Here is a 12,608-nt window from a genome sequence, read left to right on the forward strand (position 1 = left end):
TATGGTTGGTCTACAACTGACCTGGGGACCACTATGGACCTGAAAGGAAATCTCCCAATTACCTAAAGAGTTGTTGGTATGCTCTGCCTCTTAAAGGTTCCACACTATCTGTATCACCACTCTAGGGAAGAAGTCTTAAATACATGTGCTTCTGAAGGTCATTTGCTATGCAAATACTAGCTACATCAGAAGATACTGTCTCTGTATCATAAGACTGCATATATTACATTACACACATCCATAGCATGAATTATATATAAATATGCACATTGTGTGTGCATCAATATTTGGCTAAATAAAATAATCTAATTTATATCTGACTATTCAATATTCTAGAAATTCTCTACAGTTGATGGCTGTTAGATGGAACCAAGGTAGAGGACTTCCAGTCTGGTTTACCAAATATGATAATGTAGCTACTGGGCAGTTGTTAAATGAGCCAGAAAGGTGGTTCAGCAGAGAAAGCACTTGCCCCTACCTGAGTTCAATAACTGATGACTAAATGATTGAGGAAGAGAATCAATTCCTGTAAATTGTCCTCTGACTTCCACTTCCACAAACATATATATGTTTAAAAATTCACTTCCTTGGCCATGAATCAGTATCTCAATCATGTGATGTTGGTTTCATCTTATTGTATCATATTTATAAATTGTATTATCAAATTATTTCAAGACTAAATTCTCATAGTGTTACACAACTTTGAGATAAACTAATTGAAAACATTTTGCAACCAATTTCTCAGTCACAACTCAGAAGATCCACACAGACATAGGCCAGCCTTCCCATAAATACCTGACCCTAGGACTTTATTCTTCAGGGTTCAAAATTTAAGCTCAGCTGTTAAGTATTGAACTGCACATGGGCACCTATTTTCTCCAGCTTAAAACATCCCATCTTAGAGGAAAGACCATTGAGACTGAGGAAATTCTAAAAGAAGACTCATTGAGACTCAGAGAATTCTAAGGGGAGGCAATCAAAGCTTGGGAAATAAACAACTCAGACTTCCCAGGAAATCCTTAAAACTTACTGTTTGCAGAAAGCCATTCCCTCCCCAAGGGTATGTGAGTAAGGAGGACTGCTGAGGACCTGAGACACCCTCCTACTTATTAGGTGCCTGCAGCTATGCAGTGTGCTCCAGGATTCTGGCTTTCCTGAGCTGCACCCATGCTGAGGTAACTTTCAATGCAGCTGCCTTTGGGTCATTTCGGCCCCTTACTCACACTCCTTTAAGTAGTTCTCACAAACCCATTTAGTTTACCAAGACAGAATTGTTACTTTGATATGTCATCACTTCCTTATCCCTAGGTGAATTTGTTCACATCTCTCCAGGACTCAATTGCACTTCTAAAAATATCAGTACCTTCCTAGGTACCTATTGTTTCAACTGACTGCTAGTATTTAATCATGGAAGAATAGAAGCCTCTACTAAACCTCCAAGGAGAATCCTCTTCACTGTGGCACTTGGATAAATGGAAGGCACAAGGACAAAATGGAGAGCTTTTTTTTTTGTTTTGTTTTGTTTTGTTTTTAAGTTCATGGCAAGTAAATTCCGGAGCAAAGAAACCCACCTCAAATAAATGATAATCTGCTTTATAATCTGCTTTCTAATCCAAGAACAAAATCCCTATTTCTTCACGGCTTGTACTACTTTCTTGCTTTAAATAGCCTGTTAATCATGGGCCTGAAGCTTCTAATCACAGATAATTCATTGCACTTCAAGCTATTTTCAGCCACAGTTTCAATTGTTCAAGGCCAAAGCAATATTACTATACAATGTCTTTAAATGGGTTGAAATACCCACTCCCCCATACACACACAATGCTTTTCTCCATGGCTTATTAAGAACAATCCCTCCCCCACCCAAAAAATCAATAAAACTCAGAAACCAAATTTTCAATTAGCTGTGCTCAGTCAACAATGTCTGGACTTTAGAAACTGAAAGAATTAACGTTTACAAAATGGCAAATCAGAAAGTGCTCACATCTCATGCAAAGCTACATGCTTTAGTTTAGAAAAAAATGGAATGTTTCCCTTAGAAAATACCAATGATTACAGCATGGTATAATGGTAAATATTTATAAATCAACATCCACAGCTATGCAGAAAGGTTGGACCCATCCAGCTATCTCATTTAAAAGATCTGCAATCTGAAATAAACTTCAGAAGGATCTCAAATGGAATATTTACTGTGATTTCCAGAAACATTCCAGGAACTATTACAAGTTGGCTTCTTAGAATGAGCATCTAGAAAATGATTATTCAAACTCAGCTTTGTTTCATAATCATATCAAAGTATGGAACTACCGTTATCGGTAAGCGGTATAACACAGCTGGTAACAAACACTGCCAAGGTACACATGAGCAGAGAAAACCTCAGATGGCCAGACATCCCAGAATAGTCATCATATTGAAGAAGGGGTGTGGTGGGGTAACATTTTGGCAGAATGAGAAGAAATAAAACTTCTAGGAGTTTTAAACATCGGCTTCTTAGCTCAAGGAGTGCCTCTTACAATTCAGATCCTGAATACCACTTCTTCCGTTAGCTGGACCTACAAGCCAATGAGGTCTGGGGTCTGTTCCATATAACCTCATCCACAAATAGTCAGGCATGCCTCTGCCTCAGTAGACACCTTATTCTGGCCAGGCTCTTCTTGATCCTGATAACCAGTGGCCAAAGCAGACCCAAGTAAGCACTTCTAAAACCTTCCAAAAGATCAACATCAAATGAGAAAGGAGGCTCTTGTCAAATGTCCCCATGCTTCAGAATGTGTGTCTTACCTTGCTCTCTTCTTCTTCAAACACAGACTGGTGAACATTGCAGGCAAACAATGAGTTAGGGAGATCATTGAAGTCGGTGAGTGCTTGGAAGGCCTCTTCAGCAAAACACTGAGTGACGGCCCAATCTCTGTCTATGCAGCAAAGGAAGAGAAGTCCCCCATCTTCCGGGATGGTTGCCTGCTGCCCCAGGCTCCTCATCCCAATGAAGTAGGTGTCTCCTCTCATCCCTGAAGAGGCAAAGACAGATCTGTGTTGGAGTCAAACAAAATTCTTAAAACTCTTGTTTGTGGGCCCCAGTTTTGGGGGCCTGAAATTAAATTGCTTAAAAGGGGTGCACACTAAGACCACAGGTACCTACTGATCTCCGGGCATTGTTCTAAATAATTTGTACTTAGTGTGCACATGCACGTTCATGACGGGCCAGAGGTTGGTCATATTGAATGACTTCTTTAGTTGTTCTCACGTTTTTTGAAAACAGTATCTCTTACAGCCCCTGAAGTTTGTTGATTCATGAGGACTGGCTGGCCAATGAGCATTAGGGCTCCACCTGCCACCTCACTTGCCCCCAACTGGGGGCTACAGCTTTGTCCCTCCATTCTTGCCTCTTCTTGAGTATTGGAACCCCAAACTCAGGTGGTTGTGATAAGCTGCCTTCAGATAAAGATGTAGAATTCTCAGCTCCTCCTGTGCCATGCCTGCCTGGATGCTGCCATGCTCCTACCTTGGTGATAATGGACTGAACCTCTGAACCTGTAAGCTAGCTCCAATTAAATCTTGTCCTTGTAAGAGTTACCTTGGTCATGGTGTCTGTTCACAGCAATAAAACTCTAACTAAGACAGTAAGCAATATTTGATGATAACACTGCATTATGTATAGAATCTGAGACAGAAGTTTAAAAAAATCAGTAATTTGGCTTTGGCAAGATGGCTCAGCAAGTAAAGGCATTTTCCGCTGAGCCAGATGACCCAAGTTTGATCCCTAAAACTCAAATGATGGAGGAGAAAGCCCAACCCCCACAAGCTGTCCTCTAACCTTCATTTGTGTTCTGTGGTACACAGGCAGGCCGACTCCCCACCCCTGACAAACACACTTAAGATGAACGAATAAAATGTAATACATTTTTAAAAATTAAGTAAGTTGGTAATGAGTCTCATGATAAATCACTATATCTATGATGAACAAAAATACAACACTATTAATTTTGTATCTTAAAATTTTCAGATATGCAATGAGTGCCACAATTTCTGTATTTAGAGCAAAAAAACATTTTAAAATAGAAATATAAAGTACTTTTAGGCTTAAACCATTCTATAATGGTTTAAGTTCTATAGTCCTAAATGTAAAAATGAATATTTTTAATTCAAAGAAAAATTATTTAAGCATCAACATGAAGAAAATATCACAGTTCAACAGCTCATATTTGTTACATTGTTATTCCAGATGTTTTCCACATAATATGTGCAATAGTTACTATTTAATCACGTTAGATTACTATTTTCAGAGCAAAAGTAGTACTGCTTTTATTAAAGCTGTATAGGAAGACAAAATGCCATTAGAATCCAAGGGCCTGGAACACAGATCACTGTCAATTCATTTTAATTGAAAAATTTTTAGCTGAATTAAAAACTGGTCCCCAGATTTTGTCAGATGAGTTCTGAGACTCATTCAGTTATTCTTTTGCCAAAGCAAAGTAAGATTCATAGCTGCGCACATTAACTTCGATAAAGCCAATAGTAAGCCTCACTCTCGACTCCTTTCCGTCTACGTGAATAAGCTGTGCAATTATCTTCATGAGACTTTATTTTAAGGGTCTTACTTTGAATAAAGACTTCAAGAGTCAAGGCACTTTTGGTGCACATCCTCCACTACTTGAATGGATAAAGACTTGAGAAGTCAGAGCTTTAAACAAAGGAACCCTAATCACCCTAATTCCTCCTTCCATTCCATTAAGTGACTCACTTCATATGCTGGAGACTGCAGAGGATGGGTCAAGGACTCCATTTATTCTTGTAACAGGGAAGCAAAAACCTTCCCCCTGCCTCTTCCCAGATAAATAGGGGGGTCTCACCTTCTCCCGTCCCCTCTGTCCATCTTTCCCCTCCCCCCCCCCTCTGTCCTTTTAAAAGATAAACAGCTACATAGATCCCTCAGCTAACCTCTCTCACTTCCCACCAATGCTCCCTTGCTGGAGAAGCCAGACTATACAGTTAGGTTTTCTCCTCTTCTGATCAGTTTTTCACTAGGTCCCGCCCACGTACCCTGGTCCATCCCCCTGCCCTGCTGCACTGTTTTCTCCCTTTCCTTCTGAGTGGCAGATCAGAAAGGAGAGAACTAAAGGTCCCATTCAGTGTGAGCCTAAGTCAGGAGCTGACAGTAGGCTCTGTGCCCTAGTGCCAGTCTGCAGAATGGGTCCTGGTACTTCATCCGGAAGGCGGGGGGAAGACCTAGCTCATCCCCCACACCCAGGTGAATCCTTCCAAGGATGCGATAAAAGCTGACAGTGTAGTTTGTGAGAAAGCGTGATTTTCTTTGACTAAATCTTTCTTTGATTTTACCTGACCACCTCAGTTCCTTGTTTCTTCACACAGAGCTCCTATGTATCTTCCTGGGAATACACACTCCATAACCTATCTCTCCACGGCGTACATGCCCACCCCCCTCTGCATATTCCTCCTGGAATCTGATAGTGTCTCTCGTCTTCAAGCTGACCAAATTATATAGAAATAGCTGTTCTCCACATACAAACTTGTCCTTATTCCTTATGTAAAATCTATGCTAGGTCAGCAAGATGACTTGGTGGGTGAAGGTTCTTGACAGGCAAACCTGGGGGTATGAGTTCAGTTTCCAAAACTCTAGTGAACATGGGAAAAGAGAGCTGAGGACTCCACAAAGTTAATCTTTGGCATCCACGGGAACACTGTAGCATGACCATGTGTGTGCACATTCATGTTCACAAGCGCACGCACACACACACACACACACACAGAGAGAGAGAGAGAGAGAGAGAGAGAGAGAGAGAGAGAGAGAGGAAGGACGCTCTATACTCTATTACTTTGGGCCTGATAACCCGCTGCGTAAAATCTGGTTGCACTCATGGAAAGGAATTCGAGTTTCTATGGATATCTGAGTTTCTGCCTTGATTAGTTGTAATTTTTTTTTAGCAGAAATGCTTTATTTCTAAATTCGCAGTTTATAAACAGTATTTTTTTGCTTTGCATTTTCTAAATTTAACTGAGCAGTATTTTCTAAAGTTAATTCCCCTAACTTTTCCCTTTATCATTCCTTGTTTTTCATTATACTTTTGTAAATATTAATGAATGGTAATTCTTTTGAAATTTAAATAGAAACATTGCTTTGCTCATTTTTTTAAATGACCAAGCATGTACAAAATAAAATACAGTAAGATAAAGCAAAAAAAAAAAAAAAAAAAAAAAAAAAAATTAGATTGAAGGCGGACAGTTAGCACAGAGTCTAGGAAGACACGTGGAACCCTGGAGTGCAGGGTAACGTAGAGAAATCTATCTCCCTAGGGAAGATGACTGCTTCAGAGCCTTACTTGGAGCAGAAATATCTCGGATTTCCTGCCTCCCACTCTATCAGCCAACAGCAGGAAGCTGCCTAAATGAACATGGTCTTGGGGTGAATGCCATGCTGTCAGAACATGATCCAGGAACAAAGTGCTGAGAGGAAGGCTCACAATGCTTGTGAGAGAACTCCAAGAAAACAAGACAAGAGTCTTGAGACCTCGGGTTTCTCCAAAATTGTCTTTGAAATTTGGTTTGGGGCTTCTCCCATACATAGCAGATAAGAATGAATCTACTTCGGATTACTCATTATCGCTTGCAGCTGGTATTCAATCATGTGTCAGTATGCCTCTCCGGGAGGACAAGTTTTTGCCACAAGTGGCTTGTCTTTGTGGTTGGGCGCAGCTTGAACTCATAAGAACTTTACTCGTGTGATATTTCTTAACCCGCAGAGTATAAATTGCCTGGTGCTCTGAAAATGTTGGATACTGCTTGGGAGAAAGAAAAAAAAAACCTAATTGTTAGATGCAAGCATCCTCCTCTGTATCCATATGGTTCTGGCAGAGCCTCTGAGGAGGCATCCATATCAGGTTTCTGCCAGTAAGCACTACTTGGCATCAGCAATAGTGCTTGGGTTTAGTGGCTGCATATGGGGTGGTTCCCCAAGTGAGGCGGTGTCTGGATGATCTTATCCTATCTGGATCCTATTCCTGCTCCTCTATTTGTCTCTTTATTTCCTCCCATGAGTGTTTTGTTCTCCCTTCTAAGAAGGACTGAGGCATCCTTCTGGTGTTCCTTCTCTTTGAGCTTCATAAGTTCTGTGAGTTGTTTCCAGGGTATTCAAGCTTTTTGGGTTAGTATCTGCTTATAAGTGAGTACATCAGACTGAACACGAGGACCCCAATGAAAGAGCTAGAGAAAGGACTGAAGAAGCTGACAGGGTCTGCAACCCCATGGGAAAAACAAAATTATTAACTAGCCAAACCCACCACAGCACCCAGGGAGTAAAACAACAACCAAGGAGTTCTCATGAAGAACAGGTGCATATGCAGCCGAGGATAACATTTTCTGGCATCAATGGGAGGAGAGGCCTTTGGTCCAGAGAAGGCTTTTTTTTCCCAGTGTAGAAGAATGTCAATGTGCTGAGGTGGGAGAGAATGGGTGGGAGAGGGAGCACCCTCATGGAGGCAATGGGAGGGGGAGGAGGGATGGGGCTGAGGGAAGGAGATATCTTAAATGTAAATGCAGGAAATATCCAGTAAAAAAATGAAAAAGAAAAAGAGAAAAGACAATTAGGAGAGACCAGGAACTCAAATGGCACTGAAAGGAGTCATCAAAATTAGGGCATCCACTGTGTAACAGAATAATATGTTTAAATGGCATGTTATGGCAACCTTAGAACAAGGAAAATATACTCTGAAGATGTTCACCAACCTTTGGTGAGCATAACTGAACATGAGAATGTAAATTTGAGACAATGCAAAGAACTTTATAGTAATGAGAAGGCATTCATATTAAGCCCTAAAATGCAACTGAACTGCTCCGTTGGGTTTTGTATTTCTTTTTCTAATTTTTGATGTTGTGTTTTGCTTTGTTTTACCTACTCATCTATGTTTATTGTTGCTCTATGCACAATATCCTGAATACAGAAACAGCATAAATGTCCATCACCTGATGATTGAAAAATAAAAAAGGGTTGAATTTACACATTGCAACTTTTAATTACATAGTTACTAAAACTCTAAATATGAAACATGAAATATTGTTGAAATAATAAGTGTACTATTGATACTATCTATAATGTTTTAAATTTCATTTACTACATTTTTATCTCAAGGATTCTGCTTGACTTTAAAATTACTCCAATCTTTCTCTTGACTTTTCTTGTTAATATTGAATGTCGAACAATTTCTCTAATTTGTAGAAGTTTATAAAGTTTCTTAAAAGAGTTGTTTTACATTTCCTAACTGGAAAAGTGCAGGCTATTTGTAGTGTGTTTCTGGTTTCTCTGTTTGACTGTTAGCTGAGATAATCATTCCCTGAACATTATTGATTATGGGTGTGCAGAATTAACTAGACATGACCTATATTTATTTAAATCTTTATCTTTCTTTTGCCTTACCTGTCTCTTAATTTGAGATTAAAACCTATCAGGCAAACATTATCAACACAATATCACCTAACAAGATATACAAGTATATTGTTCTGATTCTGAGTGTGAGGCTGTTCATCCAATGGGGGCCTTTTGTTTAGAGACTCAGCTGCTCACTGCCTGAGACATTGGTACTGCATCTTGGGACTTCTCTGGGCATTCTACCCAGCCCTCTCCCACTGCCCATTTGTTTGCTGAGACTAGAGCCTCCTTACTCAGTGTCTTAGCCCACCCTACTATTTCCTGAGAGTAGAGCTTAAAGACACAAAGGTGAAGACAGTGCCAACGCCTATCAAAGCCCTCAACATGGTACTTGCCTGTGTCATGTAACAATGAGCCCCTTTCAGTAGGGAAAAGAGCAAGGAATACAGTAGTCAACTTAAAAGTCACAAGTAACACAGCCATCAAATATTTACACTAAGAAAAAAAGTAATTTTTTATTGTTTGATTTTATAAAATAACAAGATGCTATTTTATAAAAGAAAGATGACATAAACTTTTCGAAGAATTCATGTAATGAAAAATAAAGATATCAGAATTATACTAAGAAAAGAATAAATGTCATCTATAAAACTGTTCAAAAAAGTTTTGGCTAACACTTTGGTGATATATTTCATTTCCCCATCTGCCTCTCTCTCTCTCTCTCTCTCTCTCTCTCTCTCTCTCTCTCTCTCTCTCTATCTATCTTTCTTTCTTTCTCTCCCTCTCCCTCTCTCCCTCTCCCTCTCTCCCTCTCCCTCAGCCTCTCCCTCTCCCTCTCTCCCTCTCCCTCTCTCCCTCTCCCTCTCCCTCTCTCCCTCACCCTCTCCCTCTCTCCCTCTCCCTCTCCCTCTCCCTCTCTCCCTCTCCCTCTCCCTCTCTCCCTCTCCCTCTCCCTCCACCTCTCCCTCTCCCTTTCCCTCTCCCTCCCCCTCTTCCTCTCCCTCTCCCTCCCCCCCCTCATTGGCACCCAGATTGTGAGTGCAGACTGCTGCATCAGGCTTTTGATATGCATGCTGACGATGCAACTGAGAGCATCTCACACTTATGTGGCAAACACTTTATGCACTGAACTATCTTACAATCTACTCTAGTGGGTGTGTGTGTGTGTGTGTGTGTGTGTGTGTGTGTGTGTGTGTATGTGTACATGCAACGGTTTTTCCAAAAATTCAGATCATGTTCTTGGAATGCAGAACTATACTAACGAAGTCAAATAAATTCTCTGGTTTTGTTTTTCTTAAGTTTTTGTTTTTTCTCTGACACAGTGTATTTTGTCATAGCTTAGGTCTACCCCAAATTTACTGTATAGCCTTGAATATCCTTGAGCCTTTTGATTCTCCTGCCTCACCTCTGAAGTGCTAGAGTTATAGCTATGTACCATCATACTAGGAAAATGGCATTAATTTTAATAGCCACATAGCCTCAGTGTTTAGGTCTGTCATAATTTATTTAGCCATTCTTCTGTTGTTTGACATTTTGGAGCCCTCCCACGGGAGAAGTGGAGAAGCTCAAGACTTCCTTAGAAGAAAACACAAATTTTAAAGACTCAATTCAAAACAAAACAAAACAAAACAAACAAACAAAATAGGAAATCCCCAAGGGACAATTCTTTACTACAAGCAGGAGCTGAGGTTTCTCTGTCAGCAAAAATACAGCATCATGATGCTTTGGTTCTCTTACAAGGCATCTAGGTGACAGTGTCTTGAAGCTTCACAAATAATATGCAAATTATGGATATTTATTCTAATTTTTAGGCTCAGCAGCACAAGCCAGTAGCAGAGAAAAGGCAGTTGTTCTCATAAAACTCTTCAATGTACCAACATGGTCCGCAGTCCAGCAACTGGCCCTGCAGTTGAAGCCGACATCAACCATCCCAATGAAAATAACAACCACACTCAGAATATTTGAATATTTGGTGTGAGTCCTGTTAGACCTTTCTGGTAAGGAACGATAAATCCAGTCTCCCACGGCAGCAATAATAGTGAAATGAAATTTATTTAAATATTACAAAGTGAGGGGCCATGGGTGTATCATGGTTGAACTGGACTCACAGTCATGCAGGGGGAGAAAAAGCAGAGAGTAAAAGATTTATTTCCATTTAATTTCTTTGCTCACATGTGTAAGTAATAATCACTCAACATTTTTTAAAAAGCCTATTGCACTCATCAATTAAGCAGGACAAGATGACAATAGTATGCTTTCTTGCTCAAAATATTAGCCACCAACCTTCCATGCCTAACAGGGAAGTTGAAGACAGTAGACGCCAAATACATGCTGGCTATATACACAAGAGAACAAATCCTCTCCCTTTACAACCTGCAGGCAGAACCATCACTCAAACTCCTCTGAATTCGTTCCTAACAGATCTTTCTATGGAGCAATAAAATCCAGGGGAGAAATTAAGAACATCTGGTTCTGTTGGAGGTTGTTACAGAGTTACTCCTTTGTAGGAGATTCAAATTTCTAAATCATGAACTCCTGAAAGGTCGACCCTTCAAATAGTGGGTCATCTGTCCCATGAGAATGGGGTGTGTGTGCATGGCCCCACAGGACTTCTGTTCTAAGCAGCCCTGTACTGGATATAGAAGGGTGGAGTTTATTGGAAGTCTTCAGGAACAGTTGAGGAGCCTTCAGAGGGAAAACAAAACTGTAAACATTCACAGAGATGCTTAGACTAGCTTTAAAAATCAATCAGAATCACATAGCCAATAGTTTCAGATGCAACCTAGTTTTTAAAAGGCTGATGCTAGGCTGGGGAGCTAGAATAATGCCTCAGTGGTTAAAGGCATGCACTGCTCTGGAAGGGGATGTGAGTTCAATTCCCAGCTCTGGTTTTGGGCAACCATCTTTAACTCCATCACTGGAGGATCCACTGGAGATCTTCTGGTCTCCATGGGAAACTAAACTCACATGCACAAATCCATATACATGCATACAACTAAAACTGTCATTTATTTAAAGCTAATACCTCCTCGGAGAGGAAATGGTGCATCACATCCAAGTCCTCTTTGTGTGGAAAGAATGTCATGGCCAAGAGTAGATACTAAAGGAAATGGGAAATACCAGGTAGAAAAGGCTGAAATCAAGTTAGCCAAAGGTGAAAGCAGGATGAGGGAACACAGGAAATGAGTCTGGAGTGAGATTCCCCCTACATTCAAATTCTGAGAGCAGTAACAGAATGTGGGGTATGGTACCAAGAGAGTAAAACACAAGGCAGGAAACATTTAAGTGAACGAAAGGACCAAGGCTCTTTGGACTTTTGTGATTAAAGCAGGGCAACCTAGCTTGGGTCTTAGGTCTTGCTCCTATCGATGTTTAATAAGTCAGTCCCATTAGCAGGTACACACTCTCTCATAGATTTCCAAGGGAACAACACTCTGAACTCAATGTAAAGATGTTACCCTTTTGCCTTGTAACTCTCTTTCCGTGATAGGAAGAAAATATACAAAGAGAGAGAATCTTATCTTTGGGTTTGAAGCTTATTAAGAAGTGGGTCTTACAGCATTTAACAAAAGCTTTCTGTTGGGTTTAAATCTTGCATTTGATCTGGGTGTGACGGCAGACACCTGTAATCCTAGCAATTGAAAGGCTGAGGTAGAAGGACTGCCATGATTTTGCATCTAACTTTGGTTACATACTGAGTTCCAGGCTAGCCCAAGTAGTATAAGACACTGCCTCTAAACCAAGACAAATTAAGCAAAAATAAAACAAAAAGGTTATCCTCCTAGCAGAGAGAGCCCCTCTCACAAAACAGAATAAAAAACTGGGAACATCATTCAGACAGGATTGGTGGAACTCTCCAGCACACGGACACGGAGGCAGGAGGATTGGGAGTTCAGTTATCCCGAACTATGATATGATGCTGAGGCTATAAAGAACTCTGTCTCAAGAGCAAAACAAAATGAAACAACAACAAATAAACAAACAAAACTTTTAGCTTAGGTGCTTATAGTACAACCTGTCCATATTTCTGTCCTATTCAAACTAGAAAATCAAGAATTTTAAGTTCAAAAAGAATGGTCTACAAAAGGAGAGAAATAAGCAAGAATACAAAATCAACCCATGTCTTCTTTAAAGCTTTAAAACTTCTTTTACTTTTCCATGCATGCATGTAATACATTTTGTTGATATTCATCCCATTAATCTGTCTTCCCAACCCCCCAGCCACTTT

At 40.2% G+C, this 12,608-nt stretch overlaps 1 protein-coding gene across 4 annotated transcripts in view; it reads right to left on the reverse strand.

The window, feature by feature from the left end:
• The window catches only part of RCAN2 (regulator of calcineurin 2), a 201,852-nt gene that overhangs the window by 165,817 nt on the left and 23,427 nt on the right, over nucleotides 1-12,608 (reverse strand). For 3 of the 4 annotated variants that reach the window (XM_080916691.1, XM_080916692.1, XM_080916690.1), the window contains exon 2: nucleotides 2,782-3,008. In XM_080916691.1, coding sequence (XP_080772817.1) covers nucleotides 2,782-3,006 — 225 coding nt within the window. In that variant the 5' untranslated portion in view covers nucleotides 3,007-3,008. Of the gene's footprint in view, nucleotides 1-2,781; nucleotides 3,029-12,608 lie in introns of all 4 variants that reach the window. The other variant, XM_080916693.1, reaches the window with a different exon arrangement.

This window comes from Micromys minutus (assembly GCF_963924665.1).
Source record: "Micromys minutus genome assembly, chromosome: 5".
In the NCBI taxonomy this organism is placed as follows: Eukaryota; Metazoa; Chordata; class Mammalia; order Rodentia; family Muridae; genus Micromys; species Micromys minutus.